This window comes from Dioscorea cayenensis, chromosome 18 (genome assembly GCF_009730915.1).
Source record: "Dioscorea cayenensis subsp. rotundata cultivar TDr96_F1 chromosome 18, TDr96_F1_v2_PseudoChromosome.rev07_lg8_w22 25.fasta, whole genome shotgun sequence".
NCBI lineage: Eukaryota > Viridiplantae > Streptophyta > Magnoliopsida > Dioscoreales > Dioscoreaceae > Dioscorea > Dioscorea cayenensis.
Genome location: NC_052488.1, coordinates 172,477 through 195,263, shown reverse-complemented (window position 1 = coordinate 195,263; position 22,787 = coordinate 172,477). Strand labels below are relative to the sequence as shown.

At 40.9% G+C, this 22,787-nt stretch overlaps 4 protein-coding genes across 4 annotated transcripts; 2 read left to right on the top strand and 2 right to left on the bottom strand.

Moving 5' to 3' along the window:
- Positions 1-9,065: 9,065 nt before the first annotated feature.
- LOC120282653 (protein TIFY 3-like) lies at positions 9,066-11,890 on the top strand. Its single transcript, XM_039289490.1, has 5 exons — positions 9,066-9,385; positions 9,949-10,045; positions 10,153-10,429; positions 10,737-10,794; positions 11,561-11,890. Exons 1-5 carry the CDS (start codon positions 9,234-9,236, stop codon positions 11,649-11,651), a joined length of 675 nt encoding a protein of 224 aa, XP_039145424.1. The 5' UTR covers positions 9,066-9,233; the 3' UTR covers positions 11,652-11,890.
- A 387-nt stretch (positions 11,891-12,277) lies between these two features.
- LOC120282655 (protein FATTY ACID EXPORT 2, chloroplastic) lies at positions 12,278-14,524 on the bottom strand. The gene is given in 4 exon segments (XM_039289491.1): positions 12,278-12,663; positions 12,749-12,854; positions 12,856-12,884; positions 14,322-14,524. Coding segments are annotated over 4 exon segments (339 nt in total). The 5' UTR covers positions 14,383-14,524; the 3' UTR covers positions 12,278-12,520.
- A 1,633-nt stretch (positions 14,525-16,157) lies between these two features.
- On the top strand, positions 16,158-17,773 carry LOC120282652. Its single transcript, XM_039289489.1, has 2 exons — positions 16,158-16,943; positions 17,078-17,773. Exons 1-2 carry the CDS (start codon positions 16,340-16,342, stop codon positions 17,164-17,166), a joined length of 693 nt encoding a protein of 230 aa, XP_039145423.1. The 5' UTR covers positions 16,158-16,339; the 3' UTR covers positions 17,167-17,773.
- A 139-nt stretch (positions 17,774-17,912) lies between these two features.
- Positions 17,913-22,561, bottom strand: LOC120282144. The gene is made up of 12 exons (XM_039288896.1): positions 22,115-22,561; positions 21,796-21,870; positions 20,957-21,073; positions 20,668-20,862; positions 20,447-20,566; positions 19,842-20,337; positions 19,698-19,737; positions 19,451-19,550; positions 19,172-19,231; positions 18,994-19,086; positions 18,776-18,895; positions 17,913-18,520 (listed from the first exon to the last, which is right to left on the bottom strand). The coding sequence occupies exons 1-12, from the start codon at positions 22,247-22,249 to the stop codon at positions 18,188-18,190; spliced, it is 1,884 nt and encodes a 627-aa protein (XP_039144830.1). The 5' UTR covers positions 22,250-22,561; the 3' UTR covers positions 17,913-18,187.
- Between the last annotated feature and the right edge of the window lie 226 nt (positions 22,562-22,787).

Sequence of the window (22,787 nt, the reverse complement as noted above, 5' to 3'; positions counted from 1 at the left end):
CCCGTTCCATTGGGTTCATGATTTTGTTAACAACAGAGTCATTGATCTTATCAACCGCGGCAATGGCAACATCATCTGCGATCTCCTCCATTGTGACGGCCATGTCATTAACGGTAACACCATCAGCCGCCGATGGTGCTGCTATTATTTCATCATCAGCCGGCGGTGGAGACAGAGGCATTATTATTTTCCTCTTTTTCACAAGCCTCTTCGAATGAGGCCGTTTTCGAATGGCCTCCCGATGATGTCGTTGTCATCGAATTCTGAGCCGCGTTCGTCCTGGGTGCTTCATTTGTTTGGAGGGACGGCGTAGTCGATTGTGACCGGCCTTCCAATGCCTCAACCCGAGCGACAAGCCGAGGAAAGTTGGTCATCATTATCCGGAAAGCCTGTAGAAGAGTTGCAGTGATATTCTCGCCTAGTGTCGTCGGGGGCGCTGCCACGGTCGAGGGGTCGCCACGATCGGCGGACTGTTGATGTCGTCATCGATGGGGGTGTTGTAATCTGGCGGGGTAGTGGAGGGCTTCTCCGGCGTCGAGGAATGCGTGCGCGTTTTGGGCTGAGAGTAGGAGAACGGCGTTAAGCGCGCATGGAATAGGTTACCCTCTCATCTTGCCTTCAAGCAAGTGGTTCCGAAGCAATAGCATCCAACCAACGGTTGGCCCGAACAAATATACCTTCATCAGCATTCGCCGAAACCATCTCAGGAAACTAACATGAGTAAACCAAATAATTTAGCGAAATTATTCAGTTTAAACAATAAAAACTATAGTTAAAAATTGAACTTATATATTTAAACATTATAACATAAACGTAAACAGAGAACAAAAGTTTTAAACATTGAAGAATACTTTTTAAATGGTAAATGAACAAAGTTAAACGGTAAATAATATGTTTAAACATTAACGTCTACTGTTAAACACATTGTTCATGATTTATTACCTCTTTTCCTTCGAGAGATGACAAACTGGTTTCTATCGTCGCTTGCTTCCGGTAAGTATTTTCACCGTAGTACAGCATCCTTGGGATCTTGCAGAAACGGACTTTCTTTTCGGTTCCGGTCAGCTCGTAAAACCAGATGTTAAGCGCGACCGTGCAACCCTTGATGTACCATGTGTTGGTCTTCTTCCCCGCGCATCTAACTTGCACTCGAGCGCCTTCTTGTGGAATGTCCTCCATAAGCCACTTGTGCGTCGCCTGCGCCCATGCGTATCGTCCCATGCCAGATAGATCATCGACATAATCAACGATCCAGTTAGGAACCGAGTAGGAGGTATTTAGGAAGAGGATTGTACCCATGAAGTACACCATCAGTAGTTTCACAAAATTTTTTTCTTCTCCCCTCTGTCCAATGAGTTGCTGAAGAGTGCTCCCGATAGTGCGGCTATCGTACCTTTACAACAGAGAATCAAGAAGGGCCCGCTCTTGGAATACAACTTCCAACTCAGTAAATGCTGCAAACGGTATCCTTCGGATGATCTCCCAATATCGAGGGATCATGTGAACTTTCAATTCAGCCACGGTCTCCACTACCGGTGTCAAGTAGCATCACCCATTAACTAGATTGACCGCCATAATCACAAGCCTGTGACAAAAACAGCCCATTCAGCCAGCTGTATTCACAAATTGTTAAGCGGAAATATAAGTTGTTAAACGGTAAACTCTCAATTCTTAAACAGTGATATCACTTGTTAAACAGAGACTATATTATTAAATAGGGATGCAAATATTTAAACGAAGACGACAAAACTTAAACGGTAAAAGCTCATTTTTTAAACAGAGACCTCATTTGTACAATTGCAACCATATCAATTGAAAGGGGAAACGTACATTATAAACATTACACAAATCACAACAATCAAAAAACTATTTCTTTAAACAGGCTTCAATGTCTTCCAATAAAAACAAAATCATTAAAACAAAACCGAAAAATGTTTCTTTGTAACAGAATAGTTAACATAAAACCATAATCAATACCTTAGATTGCAAACTGATGAATTGCCGAATACTTGCGCGGGACTTCTCCTTCGAGACACCAGCGGGAAGGAAAAAACTGAATTTTACAGAGGATGTGCCGCAAAAATGGCTGGAGATGCGAGTTGAGAGCAGACAAGCAAACGACTCAAATGGCTGTAGCCCTAAGAAACACCCCCACCCCCCCAAAACTTTCTCTCACACCGCTGAAATGGCTGCAGCCACGACTTCTCGTGCAAGGGCATTTTTGTCCATAAAATTTAAAAATCACTCTGTTAACCACCGTTACATACTTTGAGGATTTCAAAATTATGGAGTGTAAAAGGAAATGGGTTTCGGGGATTGTAAAATTATGGGAGTTTTTTTGGCAATATGGCAAACTTAGGGGGTTTTTTTTTGGCAATTTCCACTATTATTATACTCAGTGTTTTATTATTATTATTATTTTAGAAGTGATTTGCAGTAGCAGACAAAAAAAACTGCCATTTAACGGAGAGACTGATATTTCTCAAACATGAAAGATAGAAGAATTTACAAACGATAAATTATAATAAAAAAAACTAAAACGACAAATTTATGGACTAAATAAATTATTAAATCTTAATATTTTGAGGTGATCAACTTTTTTATTATCACATGCATTGGGTGGAGTTTATCACATTCGCTTTGTCTCTTTAGTCTTTAAAGGAGTGAGTGCTCCTTCAACCCTCCAATTCACAAATTCAGATAAATGACCGTCACTCAGCAAACCTATTTCTTGATATTGTTCAAAGTTACATTGAAGAGGTTTTTTTTGTGACACACAAGCTCTGCTCTGCTCTCTGCTTCTTAGTTTCTCTTCAGTCGTTCCCCTCTTGCCATGGCAAGCGGGGACCGGTAGTCGGCCCCCCCTTCTTCCCCCCCTCCCCGGTAGCCCAAGTCCTGGGCCCAAATTGCTTCCTCCCTCTGTCTTTCAACAGATAACCCCCCTGCATAATGCTCAAATGCTCACTAAACTGAAGGAATCCACCACTGATTTCGTCCGAATTGAAGGAGACGCTATGTGCAGGGCCAGAATGAAGTTCCAGTATGTGCTCTATGGGAAGCTTTTTAGGAAATCCCCTCCTTTCGCTGAGGTGCAAACTGACCTTACTGCCAAATGGAGCACCTTTGGAGAAGTTAGTATCTTCGATCTCCCTAACGGCTTTCTTCTAATCAGGTGTTCCACCCATAAAACTATGCAAAAGCTCCTTACCGACGTCCCTTGGTCCGTCAACAGCATTATACTTCAGCTTTCGCCCTGGAAACCCTTCTTCGAACCTATCTTCGCCAAGCTTAACACCGCCGTTATTTGGTTATAACTCCATAATCTTCCTGTGGAGTTCTGGGAGGGAGAAACCCTGGAAACTATAGCCGGCCAGTTCTGTACTTTGATCAAGGTGGACGACTTCACCACGTCCCTTAGTAGGTCCAAATATGCTCGAATTTGTGTTGAAATTGACCTATCTAAACCGCTCTGCCGCGGTTTCTGGATTGGGGATAATATACACAGAGTTTTTGTTGTTGTTTAATATGAGCGCTTAACGACGTTCTGTTACTCGTGTGAACTGATCGATCATGGAAGCAACACTTGGCCGCAGTCTTCGAGTTCCGGAGCCGCTAAAACCAACTTGCCCCACCCTCGGTGGAAGGTAGGGCTCGGTTCTAGCCAGGTATCGGACCTCCAAGATCAGCGCATGGATGATGTTGATCCTCCGGTCGGTCTCTTGTCGGAGAATCTGGCTGAAGCGGTGCTCCCCGCCACTGATTCAGATTTTGGCCCTTGGCTTCTGGTGTCTCGCCAGCGTGGCAGCACCCGTGGTCACGGCAGTGGCCCTCGTGGCCCACACGTGACCCACGATGCAGCAGCTGCACTGAGTCCCGTTGCAGACATGTCCCAAGGCTCTGACATGCGCAGTCTATGTGGCGGAAGGAGAGCCGCTGCTCGTGGGCGGCCACCTCCATCTCCTGTCACGTCTCCTGTTAGTGGAGTAGCCGCCCACTCCCCCACTCAGTACACCTGTGGTAACCCACCCGTTATCTCTCACCCTCCCACCGTTCCCACAGTTGTTTGTGAGTCCCAAGGCTTTAACCCACTGTCCCTTAGTGCTTTGCCTCCCATCCCCTCCAACCAAAATCCCACTCCGCACGTCTCCCCAAACATAGAGCCCAGTTTGTCCCTTTCTCTCACCCTGACTCTAATCCCCATTCTGACATCGTTGAGAGAGTCTCTAATGTTCTCGATGAAGAGGATATGGTTGATGATGAGAGACAGGAAGAGGAGTCCTCTGAAGAAGATGAAGATGATGAGATGTCTGATGAAATCCCCTCTGATACTTGTCCAGATGATAACATGACCCTCTACCAATTTCAGATGGAGGCTCGTCGAGAAACCCTTGTGCGGAAAAGCTCTAGCATACACAGTACTTCCCCAAAGAAGGGGAGAGTGGAAGCCGATGATCCCCACTCTTAATTTGTTTCTACTCTCCTTCTCCAGGAAGTGTTCTTCGTACTCATCTGTTATCATGACTGTTATGAATACGTTTAAAATCTTATGCTGGAACTGCAGAGGTATCTTTGCTGGAGATACTTTTTCTCGAGTGTTTCGTCTTATCAAAACCCATAAACCTACTATTGTTTGTCTTATAGAATCCAGGGCCAACGCTGAGCGGGTTGATCATTTTTACAGGAAAATATCCAAGGATTGGACTGGGCTGCGATTCTTTCGGATGGCTTCTCCGGAAGAATCATTGTGTTCTGGCTCAAGACCATCGGAACTGTCACCCCCTTGGCTGCGTCTCGACGCACCCTTTATCTCATTATCTCTCACAACACCTCTAAAACCTTCCTCATCTCTACCATTTACAACTCCACTCGGATTAGATCTCAATGTATTCTTTGGCATGAACTCTCTAAACTGGCTTCCTTACAGGTCCCATGGCTCGTTCTCGGGGATTTCAATTCCATTCTTCATAGATCCGACCATGTGGGGGCCCGTTTGCTTATTATGACCGAAAAGCCCGGTTCTTCAACGATTTTATTGCAAATAATAACCTGATTGATCTCAACCACTCTGGGCCTCAATATACCTGGTGTAATAACCAGTTGGGGTTAGCTCGGTATTGGGCTAGACTTGATAAATGCTTGGTTAACCTTTCTTGGGATGATTTTTTCAAGATTAATAAGCTTACTCATCTTCCACGACTGTTTTATGATCATTCACCCCTCCTTCTGGCTTCTTCCACTTCCTCTGTCTCCTCTAAATTTATTTTCCGATTTAATAACAACTGATTCGATTTTGTAGGTTATCACGATGCCGTCCGGGATGCCTAGCTTATACTCCCTCATGGCAACCCTATGCAAGGCCTTTCTCAACTCCTTTCGTGTGCCCGTTCTAATATCTGCGCATGGCGCCGTCGGGGAGTCAATAATATTGAGTCAGATATGAACCGTATTGAAGTTGATATTAGTAACCTGGAGAACTCTGGTTTTAATCTTATTTCTCAAACCCTTCTAATGGAACATTACACTACTCTTTCTCATTTGCAGCACCAGAACAGTAACTTATGGGCTCAGTGATCTCGCATGCTGTGGGTCAAAGACGGCGACAAAAATACCATTTTATTTCATGCTATGACTCGTATCCGTGGTCATACTAACTACATTTCTCAGGTTAACGACTCTTTTGGACACTGCTGCCATGATCAAGCGAGTATCGAAAGGGCCTTTCTCACCTTCTATAAAAACCTTTGGCGAGAGACTAATGAGTCTACGGTCAGTCCCCTCGTTTCCTATCCTAGTAATCTCCCTTGCATTACTGACGCTGATGCGGCCTCTCTTACTCGGGAGATTACTAAGGATGAAGTTTTTCAAACTATTTTGGACATGCCCACTGGTAAGGCCCCTGGCCCTAACGGTTTTACTGTTGAGTTTTATCGTAACTTTTGTCATGTTATTGGTGACTATTTGTTCTCGGCCATCCATTTTTTCTTTGCCAATTCCCTGATTCCCTCTTCGTGGGGCAAAACTTTTATCACCCTTATTCCTAAGATGGATAGGCCTAGAACCGTTTCTGATTTTAGCCTAATTTCGCTTTGCAATGCCAATTATAAAATCATCTCCAAGCTTCTGGCCAATCGGCTGCAGCTGGTTCTCCCTAAATTGATAGGTCGAGAGCAAGCTGGCTTTGTGGCTGGTCGGAACTTGTTTGATAACATTATTGTTGCGCAGGAGATTGTTCACACTTTAGAAACTGATTTTAAAAACCCCCGGAGGATGTTAATTAAACTGGACATCGTAAAAGCCTATGATACTGTTAATTGGAGTGCAATTCTTGCGGTTATCTCCCGTATGAATTTTCCTTCTCGTTGGATAACCTGGATTTCTACCTGTCTGCACTCTAGTTCTTTTTCCATTCTGGTCAACGGTTCCAATTCCCCTTGGTTCTCTTCATTCAGAGGTGTCTGCCAAGGAGATCCCATTTCCTCTCATCTTTTCATTTTGGTGACCCAAGTTCTTACTTCTATGCTCAATAATGGTCTAGAGACTGGATCAATCCCCGGATTTAACACTAATCTCAATCACAATTTCAATCACCTCATGTTCGCCAATGATTTAATTCTTGTTACTCAAGCCTCTAGGAGTGCCGCCCGTAACATTAATCAGTGTCTTATGGTTTACGGTGTCCTAACCGGGCAGCGTCCTAATTTATCTAAATCCTAGATCTTCTTTCCAACTTGGTGCAACAAGCATATCTCCTCCCGCATCTGTGCCATCTTAAACCTTAACCAAGCCACCTTTCTTTTTAAATACCTTGGTATTTTGATTTCCCCTAAAGCGTCTACTTTGCCTCCACCTTTAAGCCCATGATTGATAAAATTAGGTCTTTTTGTGCGCTCGATGGAGCAATTTTTTTATCTTTCACTTTCTGCTAAAAAGCTACTTTAATTAACTCTTCCCTTCTTTTCCATCCCTATCTTTACTACGTCGGTCTACACAAGTCTTGAATCTGTTCTTTTGAACGATGGCAAAACTGAGGGGGCATCGGAATCAGGAATTTATCTCTTGCTAAATCCTCTCTTTTGGCTAAGCATGTTTTTGCTCTTTTAAATAGAAAAGATGTTATCTGGGGTGATGTTTTAAATCATAAATATGGTAATGTGAATTTTTTGAGGTCTTTGGCCCTGTGAATTGCTCTCGGTTTTTCGGGTGCATCCACAAAAGTTGCCAGAACATATTAAACCCTTACATCGCATTAATCATATCAATCCCGAATCCACTTCCTTTTACGTGGGATCCTTGGTGCTTTGAAATTCCTCTTGCACTTAAGCCAACTTTCATTAATATGGAGCTTGATGTTACCTGTCTTTGCTTTTCTGATATTATTATCGATGGTAGATGGAGCGAGCCTTGTCTGGTATATGTGTTTGGCCCTAATTTTAATTTCAGGACTTATGCTCTACATCTATTGTTCACAATTCCAATAACCGCTGGATTTGGAATCCCCCTTCCAAACGACAGAAAGTTTCTTCCACGTCTCATCGGCATCTAAACCATGGTTCGCCTCGGAGGAGACTCGGCCCTGGTTAGCGAGATGCTCGGAATCTCAATATAGCCCCGCGCTCCAAACATTTTTGTGGACAATGTTTCATGGCCGCTTTGTCTACTAAAAACTTCTTGTTTCATTTTGAATCTTGGGCACGATGATCCTTGCAGCTTGTGCGGTTTATACCTTGAAACCATTGAACACCTTTTCAATTACTGTTCTATTGCTCAACAGGTTTGGTCTTTCCTCAGCCTAAAACTTAACACCTATATATACTTTGCTAACGGCTTCGCCTCCGGTAATTGGATCTCTGTGGATTCATATTCCATTCATATTAAATCTGCCATTGCCGCAACTGCTTGGTTGCTCTGGAAATCTCGGTGTGATCTCATCTTCCGCAATACTCGTATCAACCTCCCCACAATTGTTCGTAGAGCTTTGGCTCATGTGCAGGAGTTCGCGTCTTGCAATCGTTGTCCTCTCTGCAGAAGGATTATTTTGAACAACTTCACCAGTTCTGACAACTTCATCCTTTTCTCGCACGCCAATTCCAACCTGACTACCAAGGTTTGCTCCGTGGGATTTTTCATTACTAGCTCTAACTATACTATCTTCCTTGCAGGTTGTTGTTCTTAACCCATAGCTGCTGCGTCGTTGGACGACCTCTCTGCCCTCAAAACTACCCTCCAAGCTGCCTCTGATCACCGCCTGCGTATTCAACATATCTTCGTTCATACTTCTTCAGTTTCCGAGACAATCACTAATCCAGATCCTGTCGTCTCTTGGCGTTTCAACACTCAAATATCTAATATCAGAAGACTGATGAATGATCATGACTGCCCTGCTGTTCATCGGATTCCTTCCCACTGGATGCTCCCGGCTGTCCATTTAGCCACCCTCGGTCTTAACTTCTCCGCCCTCAACCTTTTTCTTTTTGGGCACGACCTGCCTTATTGGATAATGAATGCTTTCAAACAGTTTGGATTTATTTTGTAGTTTTTTCAGCTTTTGAAACCCTTTGTTTTCTGAGTTCTTTTTCTTTGCTTTATTCTCTCTGCAGTGTTGCTCTTCTTAGATTTAAATAAATAGCCCAAGTGGTTCTTCTCAAAAAAATAAAATAAAAATAAATTACATTGAAGAGACACCAGTCAAAATTGTGAAAAAGCAAGACATTGACATGAGAGAGAGAGAGAGAGAGAGAGAGGCGGTGAGCCAAGTGAGGGAGTGTTGTACAAAAAAGCAAGGTGCAGTTCGTCTGCCAATATTATTTAGTATATATATATATTTATTAATAAATATTTAGGGTTCTAATAATGGTTGTGTATATAATTAAGAATATAAATATCTTTATAATTGGGTGAGGAGAGAGAGGTGAGTATATAATAATAATAATAAGAATAATATAATATAATAATATGAGTGGTTGGGAAAAAGAAACACGTGACTGAAATGAAAAGAGGCATCTGATTGGATGAGGGCCCTTCACCCTCCGAGGGTTTTTTTTTTTTTTGGTATGAACGAACATATTTGGGCAATTAAGAAAAGAGAGGAAAGTTGTGAATATCGGATGGGTGCTTCCTTGCTTCTTTCTTCATTCCAAACATATTATATATAAGCCCTTCTTCTTCTTCTTCTTCTCCTTCTTCTGCTTCCTATTCTTCCTCTCCTTCATTTGATTGAGGGGAAAAACGAAGAGATGGATCTTCTGAATTCCTCTCTGAAGAACGAGGAGAGTCAGGGTCAAGCGGAGGAGGCTAAAATTAAAGAAGCTTCTCAGCAGCCGCAGCAGGACAAGCCCAAGGACCAGCCAACGCCTGATCTTTCTTCACCAGACACCACCAACAACAGGTGTGCTATATGCTATTTTGCTTTTTCATGTTTTTGTGTTTTTGTGGTTTTTTTTAAATAGTTGGTTTTATGCCTAATACTATGCTCAATTTTTTTTTCCTCTCTTTGCAAAATTCCCTCCGGTTCTTTATGTTTGATAAATTTGATGGATGAATAAATTCACAAGGGTCTTTAATTCAGTCAATATCTAATTCCTAGCTTTGGGATTTTGACTGTATAATTTATCAAAATTCTTGGATCTCGGAGATGTGCTCACAAAATTAAGTGTTTCTCTTCCTCCCTTAGTCCTATGTGCGTGCCTATGTGTGTGGGTCTTGTACGCTACACTACAAACACCTACTTCTTTTATTTAACGACAAAACAGTATATAAACAAGAACAAGAACAAGAATGGTTTTAAGGTTGGATAGACAACTGCCTACTTTTACAGGGCGGTGCACAAGTAAATCTTGTTTGTTCTTAGATTGATGGTTTACATGAATTATAATAATCAGCTCTTACAATAACCGTCCTGATGATTCTGATTTTGATTTTGATTGAACTCTAATGGTTGATCATTTGGAGGTTGGGGAATGCGCCATCAAGCGTTGCTCCAGCGCATCAGCTCACCATCTTCTACGCTGGATCTGTCAGCGTCTTTGATGCAGTTCCGCCTGAGAAGGTAACTTTTAACTCATACATCAAATTCATTTTTTTTTTTGGCTTAATTGCTTGTTTACTTTAGTCCTGATCTGTTTACCTGCAATATATACATATATATCTTAACAGGCACAAGCAATTATGCTTATTGCTGCCGCGGCCGCTGCAGCATCTGCTTCTTTGAATAGCAAGAACAATGGCCAGCAGCAGCAGCAACAGACACAGCAGTCTCCTCCGATGCTGAATGCACCTGCTGCAGCAACAACTGCTGCTGCAACAGCTGCATCCTCGCCGGCTCTCACAAGATGCCTGTCCTTCCAAAGCTCATCCACTGCAGCGGGAGCCTTGTCACCACCACCACAGCTGCTTGCTAACCCAACTAGCAACCTCTGCAAGCTGCAAGCTGGTAAACAACCCTACCCTTCATCAGCAGAATTTAGACAAAAAAAAATTCTAAAAAAAGTGATATATTAATATAAAATACAAGCATGTAGTATGAATCAAAGTTAATGCTCATTTTACATGTCGTTGATCTCAAAACAACTTATCTATGATAGAACGAGAAACTCTATTTAGAATTACACATCGATTCATATTGTGACCAGCTTGATTACATTTGTACATGCATATATATTTTTTATTTTATATATATTGGAAGTTTAAAAATAGTGGAAAATATTTTTTCTTTAAGTCTTTTGTGCTTGTTTGATCAGAGCTACCAACTGCAAGGAGGAATTCACTCCAACGTTTCTTGGAGAAACGCAGAGACAGGTATTTAATATTTAGTATTCACCATTTTCTTCCCCTATTTGTTAATTATTAGTTATTAGAATTAATTAACTGAGATTAATTTGGAAACAAATTATGAACCAGGAAATAGTTAATTAGTGGTATAGGTTGAGCACCCTCTTTAGAAGCTCATGTGGTATATATAGCTATTTATATATAAATTGATTTTATTAATAAACATGAAAAGAATATGTTTCCATTCCCACTGCGTCTCTGTATTTAACATGCTTATAGTTTAATGGAAATTTCAAATTTGAAATTAAGAAGTTTTTAAGACACGAGAAACTTTGCTGTTAAACAGAAAAGGGTGAGGTACAAAGATTCCTCGCTACTGTTAGAAACTTGGAGGTAGTGGACCTAACGTGCCCACCTACAAAGTAGGGCAAATGTTGTCGGCCATGGTTTGGGACCCCTGGGCTTCGGATCCATGGGCTTCAAAAGGCGCATGGATGGATGGATGTGGTACATCCTTTCTTTTCATGCATGATATACAAGTTGGGATTGATTGATGACCTTTCACCGACTCATCAGTCATTAACTTATTTTATTTCTTAATCAACACAACAGTTATTCATCATCCTCATCCAATCCTATTTTAATATATATATAATACATCCATAAAAGGCCGAGTCAAAGGGCTCGCTGGTGGATCATTATAGGTTTGGTTTGCTTTGTACCACCATTCTTGTTTACATCGAGGAAGGCCAGATAGGGAATCCCATGAATGGTTGTTGTTGTTCTATGGCAGGTTGGTGAGCAAAGCGCCATATACTGCAACAAAAACCACTTCAGATGGCCTGGAAGCAGCACAGCTGGAGGTCAAGTCTCAGCTCAGCTGAGTTTCCCTCTGTGATGCAATTAGCTGCTGTTTTATTATAATATATGTATCTTCACATTGATGTTTAAGTGTAACATACACTGCTTATGTTAGACTGGGACTTCTACTAAGGACTCCTGTATTATTTATTATGTTTGTTAGACTGGGACTTCTACTAAGGACTCCTGTATTATTTATTATGTTTGTTAACACTCAAACAATTAGACTGGTTATGTTATCCTTCCTACCACTTAATCATCACTTTTGTATTGTTCTTTTTAACCTTTTACAATTTATCTCGCTTTCAAGAATTATGCTTAGGAGCCAGGCCAGGACTATGATGAGCAAGGAATAATGTTTGGTTTTCAGATGCTGTTAGCCTAAAATAAGCAAGCTTCAATGGACACATAACAAACCAAACAATTATTTACATAAAAACAAAAGCATCCTCCAGAAAATACGTCAAAACAAGGGCTCGTCAGCAGAAACAAAATGGTAACCTAGCTAGGTCTGTGAAATAAATCATGAGTTTACTTTTCCCCATTAAATGAAACATAAACAGCTCACTATGCCTACACCGTGTCTAAACCCCCATTGAATGGCAGCAAAAAAGGATATGGAAAACACAGAAAAAAAGCATCCTTCAAATGATTCTCAATACATATTCCCAGACCTCATCTCATTCATTAATAGTATATAAGCTGGTATGTGGCAAATTATAAGCATTGCACACAGTTAACATAAAAAAAGAAAAAAAAAAAAAAGAAGATGAAACAGTCATTTGCTGGTTTGTCTTCAAGGTGTCCATATAAACTACTCAAACAAGGGAAAAAGTAACCTCAGAGATTCTCACAAGAACAAGCATTTGGTAGCAAGCCTTCTGTCAGCTCATTAGGCATGGAGACCTCGAAGAATTCCATGCAAGTAACCACCGACCATTACAAAAGACACTAGAGACACGACACCTGCTGGAAATATCTTCCCAGACTTCCTAAAGCGAGAACCCATAACTGCTAGAAGTGCAGCAGATAAACCTGAAAAGTAAATCAAAATTATCACGATAATTCAAATAACACAGCAAGAGTTTAATGACTGAAGGCGCAGAACATGAGTCATAACCTAAACCCAAAGCTGATGCAAAAGCTGGCCTTATAGGAAGTTGAGTGTGAACATAATACAGTAGAAGGGCAGACAATCCTCCAGCAGCTAATGACTTCTGGCTGCCACTTTTTGATGTATCCCATAATCCCACCGACTGTTAGGCCATTAGTTAAATCAGGTTCATACCAGATGCTAATAAAAAAATAACAATAATATTAATAATAATTAATCAGGTGAAGCTGTTAAATTAATCAATAATGTCACATACATTCCAAAACATATTCAACATCATCATCTGTGGGAATACAAAAGATGAAAAGATCAGTTCAAGCATATGAAGTTCTAGGAAATGGAGATTATCAATAATTTTGAAGCCCATCAAAGTGCCACACACATATGCAATGATTTTCATTGGGAACCACTAGGTGGACACCTTTGATAATAATTGTAAGGTTGCGCACTAATGGTTGCAGCCGCAAAGGAGTGCACAGTCACAATCTTGTACTAAAGACTACAAATTAACAGTCACAGTTCGCAACAGTTAAGACAATAGTATAACTCAAAACATAGGGGTCCTTGGCAGGTTATATTAAGCGATAGGAATGTCTGTGCCGCTAGTAGTGGTAGATACCAGTAGTGATACCACTAGTGTTAGTATTACAGTAATGGTAGGTGCAATGGTAATAATGCAACAAGTAGTAAATTGTGTACTCTTTAAGAGAATGAGAACAAACTTACTTGAGACCTATAAGGCATAAAAATAAATTGCAGAAGGGGAAAAAAAGAAGAAACAAGTGAAACAATACAATTTATAAAACAAAAAGATAAACAAGGTGGGAAGAATGGCAGCAATCAAATGAACATCATAGAAAATATCTTGAAAAAAATGCAGCCTTCAGGTGAAGTAGCCATAGATTGAGCACAACAAACTTTGACCCGAAACTGGATTTGGGAACAGCAAATGACAATTATGTAGAAAGCCTTCAAACAGTTGGGTGAGCAGAATGGCCTATATAAATCACATGCGATTTAAAAGCACAAACGCCCGATGCTATTCACCCAGTATAAGCACTCTGACTCACCCATTATTGCAGAACATGGTGCCCTTTCAAAGGAAACCACAGAAATTTATGATCCTTGTTTCATTGGCAGTAGTGAAGGGCCAAAATGATAGAACCTCATAGTATCTCAATCAGTTCCCCTAAAAAATCTTTCTAAATAAATTCCAAAAATGCCACCCACTTCACAACCCAATCACATCTATTGCAGGCACAAAACTATTGTCGCTAATTTTCCTCCTGAACTAACTGCACTGTCTATCGCCGCAAATTGCAGAAGCAAGTAGCCAGTGAGTGATCCCAACTAATTTCAGCAGATAGAGAAATCTACCCAAAAGAAAAGGAAAAGGGAAATAGTGATGCCATTCCCATGCTCATATGAACTACGCTCTGGAATGGAATGATCACACTTCCATGAGATAAATTCAGATAAATTCAGATATATTTCGCATTTTATTGACGATTGATTTGAAAAAGGTAAGAAAGCATCAAGGAAAAGCGACTAAAAGAAGAAGAGTGAAGCGAATGATTACCTCCGACAAGGGCGGCATAGCCGAGAGTGAGCTTCTGAGACATGGACATCCCACCTCCCATCTTCTTCTCGTCTCTGTCCTCGGATCCCCCTTCGCCGTTACCTTTGCTTTCGTCTTTGCCGCGACCTCCACCTCCACCGTTTCCGCTGCCACCGTCGTCCCCTCCTCCTCCTCCGCTAACGTTGATATCTTTCAATTCGATCTCCTCACCGGTTAGGTCAGTCGGCGGAGCATCGGAGGAGCCGGAGAAAGCTGAGATAGATCGGGATCGGGATCGGGATCGGGATCGGGATCGGGGTGGAGAAGAGGAGATGATGCGGAGAATGGGGACACAGGATGAAGAAGATCTGAAGGATGGAAAGCTGAGGCGAAAGGAGGAAGGGGCGTCGTATAGGCAAAAGAATGGATGGCCTTGGCCTGGCCCTGGAGAGAAGGAGTGAAGACGGAGGAGATTCCAGAAGCAGGGAGGAACTGGAAGCCATCTCTTTCGTGATTTTTAAACTTTTTACTTAAAAATGTGTTGTTAATTCCCTCCATTCGATTGCCTAGCTGTTGGTACTGACCGCTACTTTTACCTACGCCCGTAGCCACACTGCCCCGCTACTAAACAACAAGGGCTTCTTTCGTAAACTCACTCGTTTTTTTATTTATCTATTTATTTATTGGATAGGACGAAGATGGAAATCATCATGTAAGTCGTCGTTATGTTTTTATATTTGTTAACATGTATAGCATCTACTCTATTTTTCGTTGAATATGTCAACAACTGTAAAACGAAAATCCTGAAAACAAATTCCTATTTGTTTATGTATTACGATTTTATTGTAATAAATGGTTCCATTGGATTGGATGATAAAAGGAGAAATTTCTTTTGACGATTTTATTTAATTTTATTGAATTTGACATGAGGATGGGTGTAGTGTAGATCAATTTATTTTTTTGTTGGTTGGTGAAAAGAATATTTAAAAAAATTACTGAAAAAAATTATTTTTTTAAAAAGACACTAGTAGATATAAAAGTGAACCAAGTTGGCAACTGGCACGAGAGAGCTAGCTAGCAAGGGAATATAGGCTTATAATTGTGTCCGCATGCATTTGAATGCGTGCGTGCAATTATAGAGATATATCCACTGCACACAAGACGTGGTGCATCAGATCAGATGCATCCATCTTCACTCCGGTGTCACGATCACGTTGTTTTGGCTTTTCCTCTTATCCGTTTCCTAACGGTAATCACGGACGTTATGGAGAGCAACCCCTCTGCATGCATGCCGTTGCCTGTTACTATATATATATGTATATAATATTTTAAGGTTTTATCTCATTTTTTTTGTTTAGTGACATTGTTTTGCCATACAATTATTATGTGCGGAATACTTCATATCAAAGTTGGCGTAATCGATTGGTACAGAGGAAGCATGTTTTTTGTTTTTTAGGCCAAGTGAGAGATGAACGGAGGCATGACAATTGATAAATATATTTCAAAAGCTTATAATATTGGTACCAGTATCTCAGTAAATTAGGCAAGATTGATGCATGAATTTAATTTAATTTAATTTAATTTAAAAGAGAAAGGAAAATGAAATGTATGAGCATGACAGGCCCGGGAAGGCGCAAACGGGGGGCTTCGCGGCACAAGCGGGTTAACTTGCCAAGTTTAGCATGGCCAGTTTTAAATCCCAACCCCTTAATCTTCCACCCCCTATTCCCTGAATAGCTATCTATCAACCCCCTCCATCCTTTCTTCTATTTTAATCCTCAATAATACCTCTCCTCTTCCTATACTTTTCTGTTTCATCTCTATTTCCTTCCTTCTCCTTAATTGCTATCAATTTGCTCTTTTTCTCCATCCTCCCTGCGGCCGCTGGCTTCCTCCTGCGGCCGCCATAACTCATGCCCTGAGGGCTGAGTTTTAGGAATCAACAGGAGGAGAGGAGGAGGAGGAAGAGGAGAGGAAGAAAAGAAGGGTAGAGGATCTCATCTATATATATAGATATATTATACAGAGGATCAGTGATTATGAAGAACGAAGAGGGAGAGCTTGCAATGTTATCCTCAGAGAGCGATATAGAGGTGGAGGAAGAACTGCCGGAGATCTTGGAGGAGGAACCAACACCCCGAAGCCCGGCGGCCACCATCATTGGAATGCCTCTCTCAGGAAACAGCAGCAGTAGGAAGAGGTTGCTGATGAAGCAGCTGTCAATGAGGGAGACCTCAAGGGAGGCCAAGTGGGAGAAGCGAAGGCGCCAGATATTGCAGAGGAGGAAGATGATGGTTATGATGGAGGAAGTTCATGAAGCTGACTCCGAAGTCGTCATGGATAGGGACGGAGGGCACGCCAAGCTCCGAAGCCTTACGGACGAGGACCTGGACGAGCTGAGAGGCTCCATCGAACTGGGCTTCGGGTTTGAAGAGGAGAACGGTGGGCACAGTCTCTGCGACACTCTTCCGGCCCTAGATCTCTACTTCGCAGTCAACAGGCAGTTTTCCGACTCCAAGCTCCAGTATTCACCAAGCCCCACCGCCACCTCCTCGTCTTCCACTCTCTGTGGCACGCCCAGCCCAAGAAGCCCCCAGCACCGCCACTCCACCTCCTCTGATTCTTGGACAATCTTCAGCCCCGGTTCGTGCATTTGCATGAATGCATGCATGCATTCCCTCACGCACACACTACAGCTAACAATGGCGTGCACATATAATATGACGATGATGATTATTATTATTATTATAATTGTTATTTTTATTACTTTCAAACAGGGGATAATCCGCAGCACGTGAAGACCAAACTGAGGCACTGGGCACAGGCGGTGGCTTGCTCCGTTAGGCAATGCAGGCATTCCAGCTGATCCCCTTTAACACCCTGTCCCATTGTGACATCACTGACATGCAAACCGATATTAACTAATGCCCATTTAACTTGCTTTTCAGCCCCACTCTTACTCATGTCTATCTGTATGTAAATAGTCACATCATCCTACATTTTCACAAGTTTTCTATCCGTTCCCTTTTCTCTTCTTCTTCTTCTTCTTCTTCTTTGTCCGTGGTCAAGTAAGAGAGGTTAATAACGAGAGCCAGAGTGGAGTCATATCCGTTGTCTACGATTAAGAAGAATGGAGGCCATGCCATGTCATGTCATATGGGGGAGGAACCAGTTTTGGGTTTTGGTAGGCAGTCTGATGGTTATTAATGCTCATCTGCAGCAGCAGCAGCTTGTGTTGGGACTAGTCTTCTTTGTCCGTCTTGTTTGACATCAATGCAGATATGTTCTTCTCTTGTCTTGTTTGCTATTCTTTTCTTTTATTTGCGGCCTTCCATTGATTTTAATTAGCTTGTATTAAGGAACGCGCTCCTGTACTAAAACATCCTTCAAAGGTTTAATCTCCGGTTATGATGTTTTAGCTCAAGTCTTCAAGGATAACTGAAACAATATCACCGCAAGTGCAGCAGGATCAGCGTGGATTATTTTTCTGTTTTTGTATTATTATTCTCAGAAAGAACAAAAATTGCCAGGATCCATTTCACACAATGAGCAAATAATTTTATAGTTGTGAAAAAAATCAAGAGAATATAATAATGATGATGCATCCAAAGCTAAAGCAATGCAAATCACAATCTCATCAGCCACATCTTTTATGTATGATCAATGAGAATGCCGCTTGAATAAATTGGCTGAATCTTCTCAAAACATGAAGTTCAACTCGGAAACCCTTCCCTCAAACACAACCAAGTGCATTCTCTGTGGTCAAGATATTATTGTCGCAAAAGCTCCCTGTGTGATCCCTTTCTGTGGAATATACAGCTTATATACAAGGTGGCAACCCTCCTCTAGCCAATGCTTACACATACTCCTGCTTGACTGACAGCATCTCAAGAACAACTCTGCAACGTACTCTTGCCATCAGGCAGGAACAAGTAACGAAACCTGGTATCAAAGGGAATGATACTGAAACTTCGAACACCTAAGAGTCTCTGTTTCCACTGTGAGGCAGAATCACGAACAACAGTGACTTGATCAGGGGAAAGGTAGCGACAGATCCAGTCAACCAGCAGGGAATCCTCCACAATGTCTTTGGCAAAGCAGTAGACTAATTTTGGTACTAGCAGTTTACCTTTGTTATTAATACCTATATAAGCTCGCATATAGTCTCTCATTGAGTTTTGAAGCTCTTCTCGGACATTTTCAGCAGTAAAGACTCTTACCTGAGAGAAAATGATTGAAACTGTCAAATACAAGAGAAGTAAAATCAAAATAGACAGAATGTATAAATTTATCTTCAAAACACATTTCCTTTCTCTCGATGAAAGCATATTTTGGCTTAGCCAACTTCTGTTGGTAAATACTTTTGTGCCAAAGTTTACAAAGATAAACTAAAAGAAAAGACTATCAATCAAGTAAAATTTTCAAATTCACTCCAGAACTTCATGCTTGATGCTTCTCTCGTGAATCAGACTTACCGCAGGTGAGGAGTACATCCCACAACTGAGGGCAAATACCACAAGCGGTTCTGAGCTATCAATTGAATACCTTTTGTGCTCCTCAGATATTTTGAACTTGTGAAGTGCCAAAATCAGCGCCTGAAATAAGCAACACACATAAAAAGCGGATTAATAATAATAATAATAATAACAATAATAACAACAATAATAACAATAATAATAAATGGAAAGTGTACTATTTGTGGCCGATAAGCTGGGGGTTTCATCTTCAGAATAACAAATTCTATTTCAGCAGCACTGAAAGAGCAGCCTCCAATAGTATAAGACACCTGCAGGCAATCATGCTTGATAAATCTAATATATACCCTCAAAGCAGAGTACAATTCAATGAAATACAAGGTCAATGGATCATACCTTCTGCATTAGCGAAAAGAGCTTCATGTCACTCTTAGGTACTCCATATGCTAGATAAGCCTAACATAATTGATTCAACATGAGTTTCCATACAAATCCGTGAAAGGTATCAATAATATAATGACAACATAACTATTCTATCATGACCGATGCTTTTGTGATTACAATATGAAAGCATCACTAGAAGGATATTAAGGAAAAAAAAATTAAATTAAATTAAATTAAATTAAATTAAATTAAATTAAATTAAATTATAGATGTTGATATACTTCAACTCACGTGCATGATCAGAGTATTATATAAGTTGATCCAAAATGCTAGCCTCTCATTGGCGCTCATGCAACTTGGATTTACTTTGGCTAGTTGCTCCACAAGAAACCTGACATTTGGCATAGGCAGATGTGAGTTGGTCATGAATTCTTTAGTAAATAAGCTGTCCCAATTCAATGTCTTAATTTGGTTACACTATGGACCATAGCTCATTTGTTGCAAATAAACTGGTAGAAAATAAGTAAGAACGTCTCACCAAAGGCGTGGAATCCAATAATACTTTAAGAAATAAAAGCCTGATACCATTTAATGGAATTAACTCAAAAAAACTAAGCCACTAAGGTTTCACATTAAAAAGCTGAATACTCCAACATAATTCGGTGCAAGTGCAGTACCTCACCTGAATCCTTTTTAAAAGCCTCTGCAGCATATTCAAGTTGCGTCTTCCCTACACACATCCATGATACCTCAGCTGCTAAACTATAGCTTCCAGCATTTTTCCAGCTCATCTTTCCACTAACTTGATAGGGATCAAATGTTTTTTGTGGAGTCCATGTCTCACGAATCTCGTTCATCTTGAATCCTGGACTGCAAACTGATGAAGCCATTTCAGATGAATCTGAGGAAGATACCAGTGAAGTAGGAAGGTTTGCAATTGGTGAATATGGGGAAGGTATACATTCTGGAGCAGATGTTGCCATAAAAGGGATAGGTGATGATGACTTTGATAAGCAAAGAAAAACATTCCTCATGCATCGCACCATTTCTTCCGAAAGTCGATTGGGATTCTGCCACAGGTTTGTTAAGAAGCTCTGTTTCAATTCTGTCAAACCAGTTTGCTGAGGGGGGACATCCATCATATTTCTTCCAGTTTCCACACCACATGGTACAGGCAACTGAAGAACAAACAAAAGAATTAGTTGTAGAGTCATGCCTCCTAGCCTTCACAATAATATGACCATGAAAGCTACAAAAATGAGAACATAATTATTCATACAACCATACATTACAATCTGAGTTGGTTGTTATTTCCTGTGGATGCCGACAAGCAGCACATATATCCGATTCAGTGGATTGAAGCATTTGAGACTCGTTAAACTTTGAGTGTTGCAAAGAAGAGAGGTGCTGTGAAATACAATAACGATAAGAAAGACATCACTACGATAGTGCCAGAAATCCAAGAAATGGCAAGTGAAGAGAAGGTGTAAACAGGGAAAGAAAGGCACCTCTTCCCATGTATAGCCAGGAAGGCCGGACTCTGGTGGTTTTGGTGATACCACCGGTAAAATATTAAGACTATTCTCAGCAAGGTGTCGCTCAGTCCTCTCACGACTAAGTCTAAATTGTAAAAGAACCAACTCTTCTTCAAGCTTTGACACTGTGAACTCTAGTGCAGCTATGTTAGCAAGGAGCTCCTGAGCCTGAGCATTTTTCCACAAGTGTAAGTTGATAGAACAACAGTGGTGTGCAAACAAGAAAACTGATCACTAGTCATCAGACAGACATGAAGATCACCTTATTTGGAAGATTTGAAGGAGAGTTCACCATGGGCAAGGTTTTCTTCCCGACAGCATCGGCTAAAACAACATGCAAATCGAACTCTTGTTGCAGCTGCATTTGCAACTTTTGAACCTGTAAATGATAATGAGGAGCAAACTATAAGAATCTAGTGAATGCTAAATGACCGATGCATCAAAATTATTCCAAAAAACAATTAAACATCACACAACCAAAACACAAACATGACATCAGAGAGACTACTCCAAAATGGAAAAATAAAACAAAAATCATACCAGGTTGCTGGTGAAAATAGTTCATAGAACACATATGATGGGCCTTGCCTCTTTAATGGTGTATAAATTCAAAATTTTTGAGAGTAATAGTTCCAATTAGCAAATACACAATTTACACGTAGGCAATTTGATTGGACCACAAATAACATCAAATTGAACGGTGAGCAGGTCTGTGGCATGTACTAATTCCTTCTATCTGAAAATGCAATATGCCCATTTTCACTTTCTTTTCCCGAAAGAACATACAAGCATTAAGCAAGTATCCATGCTTTACTCATAATGGGAAATTCCAAACAGGTATGAAAGCAAATAGGAGTGTGAGAAAATGATAATGTATCTGCACAAAAGCTACCATTAGACCTCAATCCCACAAACAAGCTTCATCCTAGCACAGGCATGGAGTTATACTGTCATATATTTTTCAAAACATTACCTCACAATAATAAATTCTCAAGTATACTCACTGCATTAACCTGTCTATGTAATGAATACAAGCTGCCGGTGTTGAAAAAAAAAGTTCCACTAGGTATACGGAATGGAGAGCAAAGCAGAGCAGGTTACCTCTTGTTCAAGCTGGCATCTATAGCGACACATGTTGCCATCCTTCCCCTTTCTGTCATCACTATTTCTGCCATCCTGAAATAAACTAAGAAAAATGAGAAGAGAAATTCATACAGGATAGTTTGGATTAGTCCCAGGACATAAATCAGCGGGTAAGATCCACAAAGATGAGATTTATATAGAAGCAAAGCAAGCAGAATTACTCAATGGAACTCAAGAGATGGAAGGATGGAAGGAAGGCACTGGAAATTTAATTTAATTTAATTTAATTAACAGCAAGAAAAACAGAAACTTGGTTGGGACTTGGGAGGAGACTGACCTCGAAACCAGAGCAGGTGGCGGATCCATCAGAGGAGGATGCCAGGTCAGACCCTCCCTTGCCGGCCTTGTGCGTTGCTCTCAGAGTAGAGTTTCCTCTGATGCCAATACTGTCCAACAAACCCCAAAAAGCCATAGAAAACAGTGAGAGAAACAGAGGAAGAGACAAGTCCAGCGTCCCGAAGATGAAGCAAGAGGAAGTCCGAAGAAGAAGACACCAGCAGCAGCATTAGAGTGAGGTGGCAAACAATCTGAAACGAAATGATTGTGTGAAGCTGTGAAGGCTATGAAACTAGTATGAAATGTAGCAGTGATTGTAGTGAAGTGAGAGAATCAACAAAGCAAGGTCTCTCTCTCTCTCTCTCTCTCTCTCTCTCTTTTGTGGGTTCTGGGGATTTCTGCAGACACAGGTTTTGCCTTTATTCCCCCACCACCACCACCCTCTCTCTCTTTCTTTCTTTCTTTCTCTAAAGTAGACTACCACTACATACATCAACAACAGACATACAGGTTCAGTACAGTGTGAGAAAGACCAATATTTCAATCAAGCAACTAAATCAAGTTCTATTTTTTTTAATTCCCTTTTTACCTTTTTATTGCAAAAAAATACACCTGGTCATTAAGATCTGACAATTTCCTCTCCTTGTTATCATTTGATCTTTATAGGAGTAGTA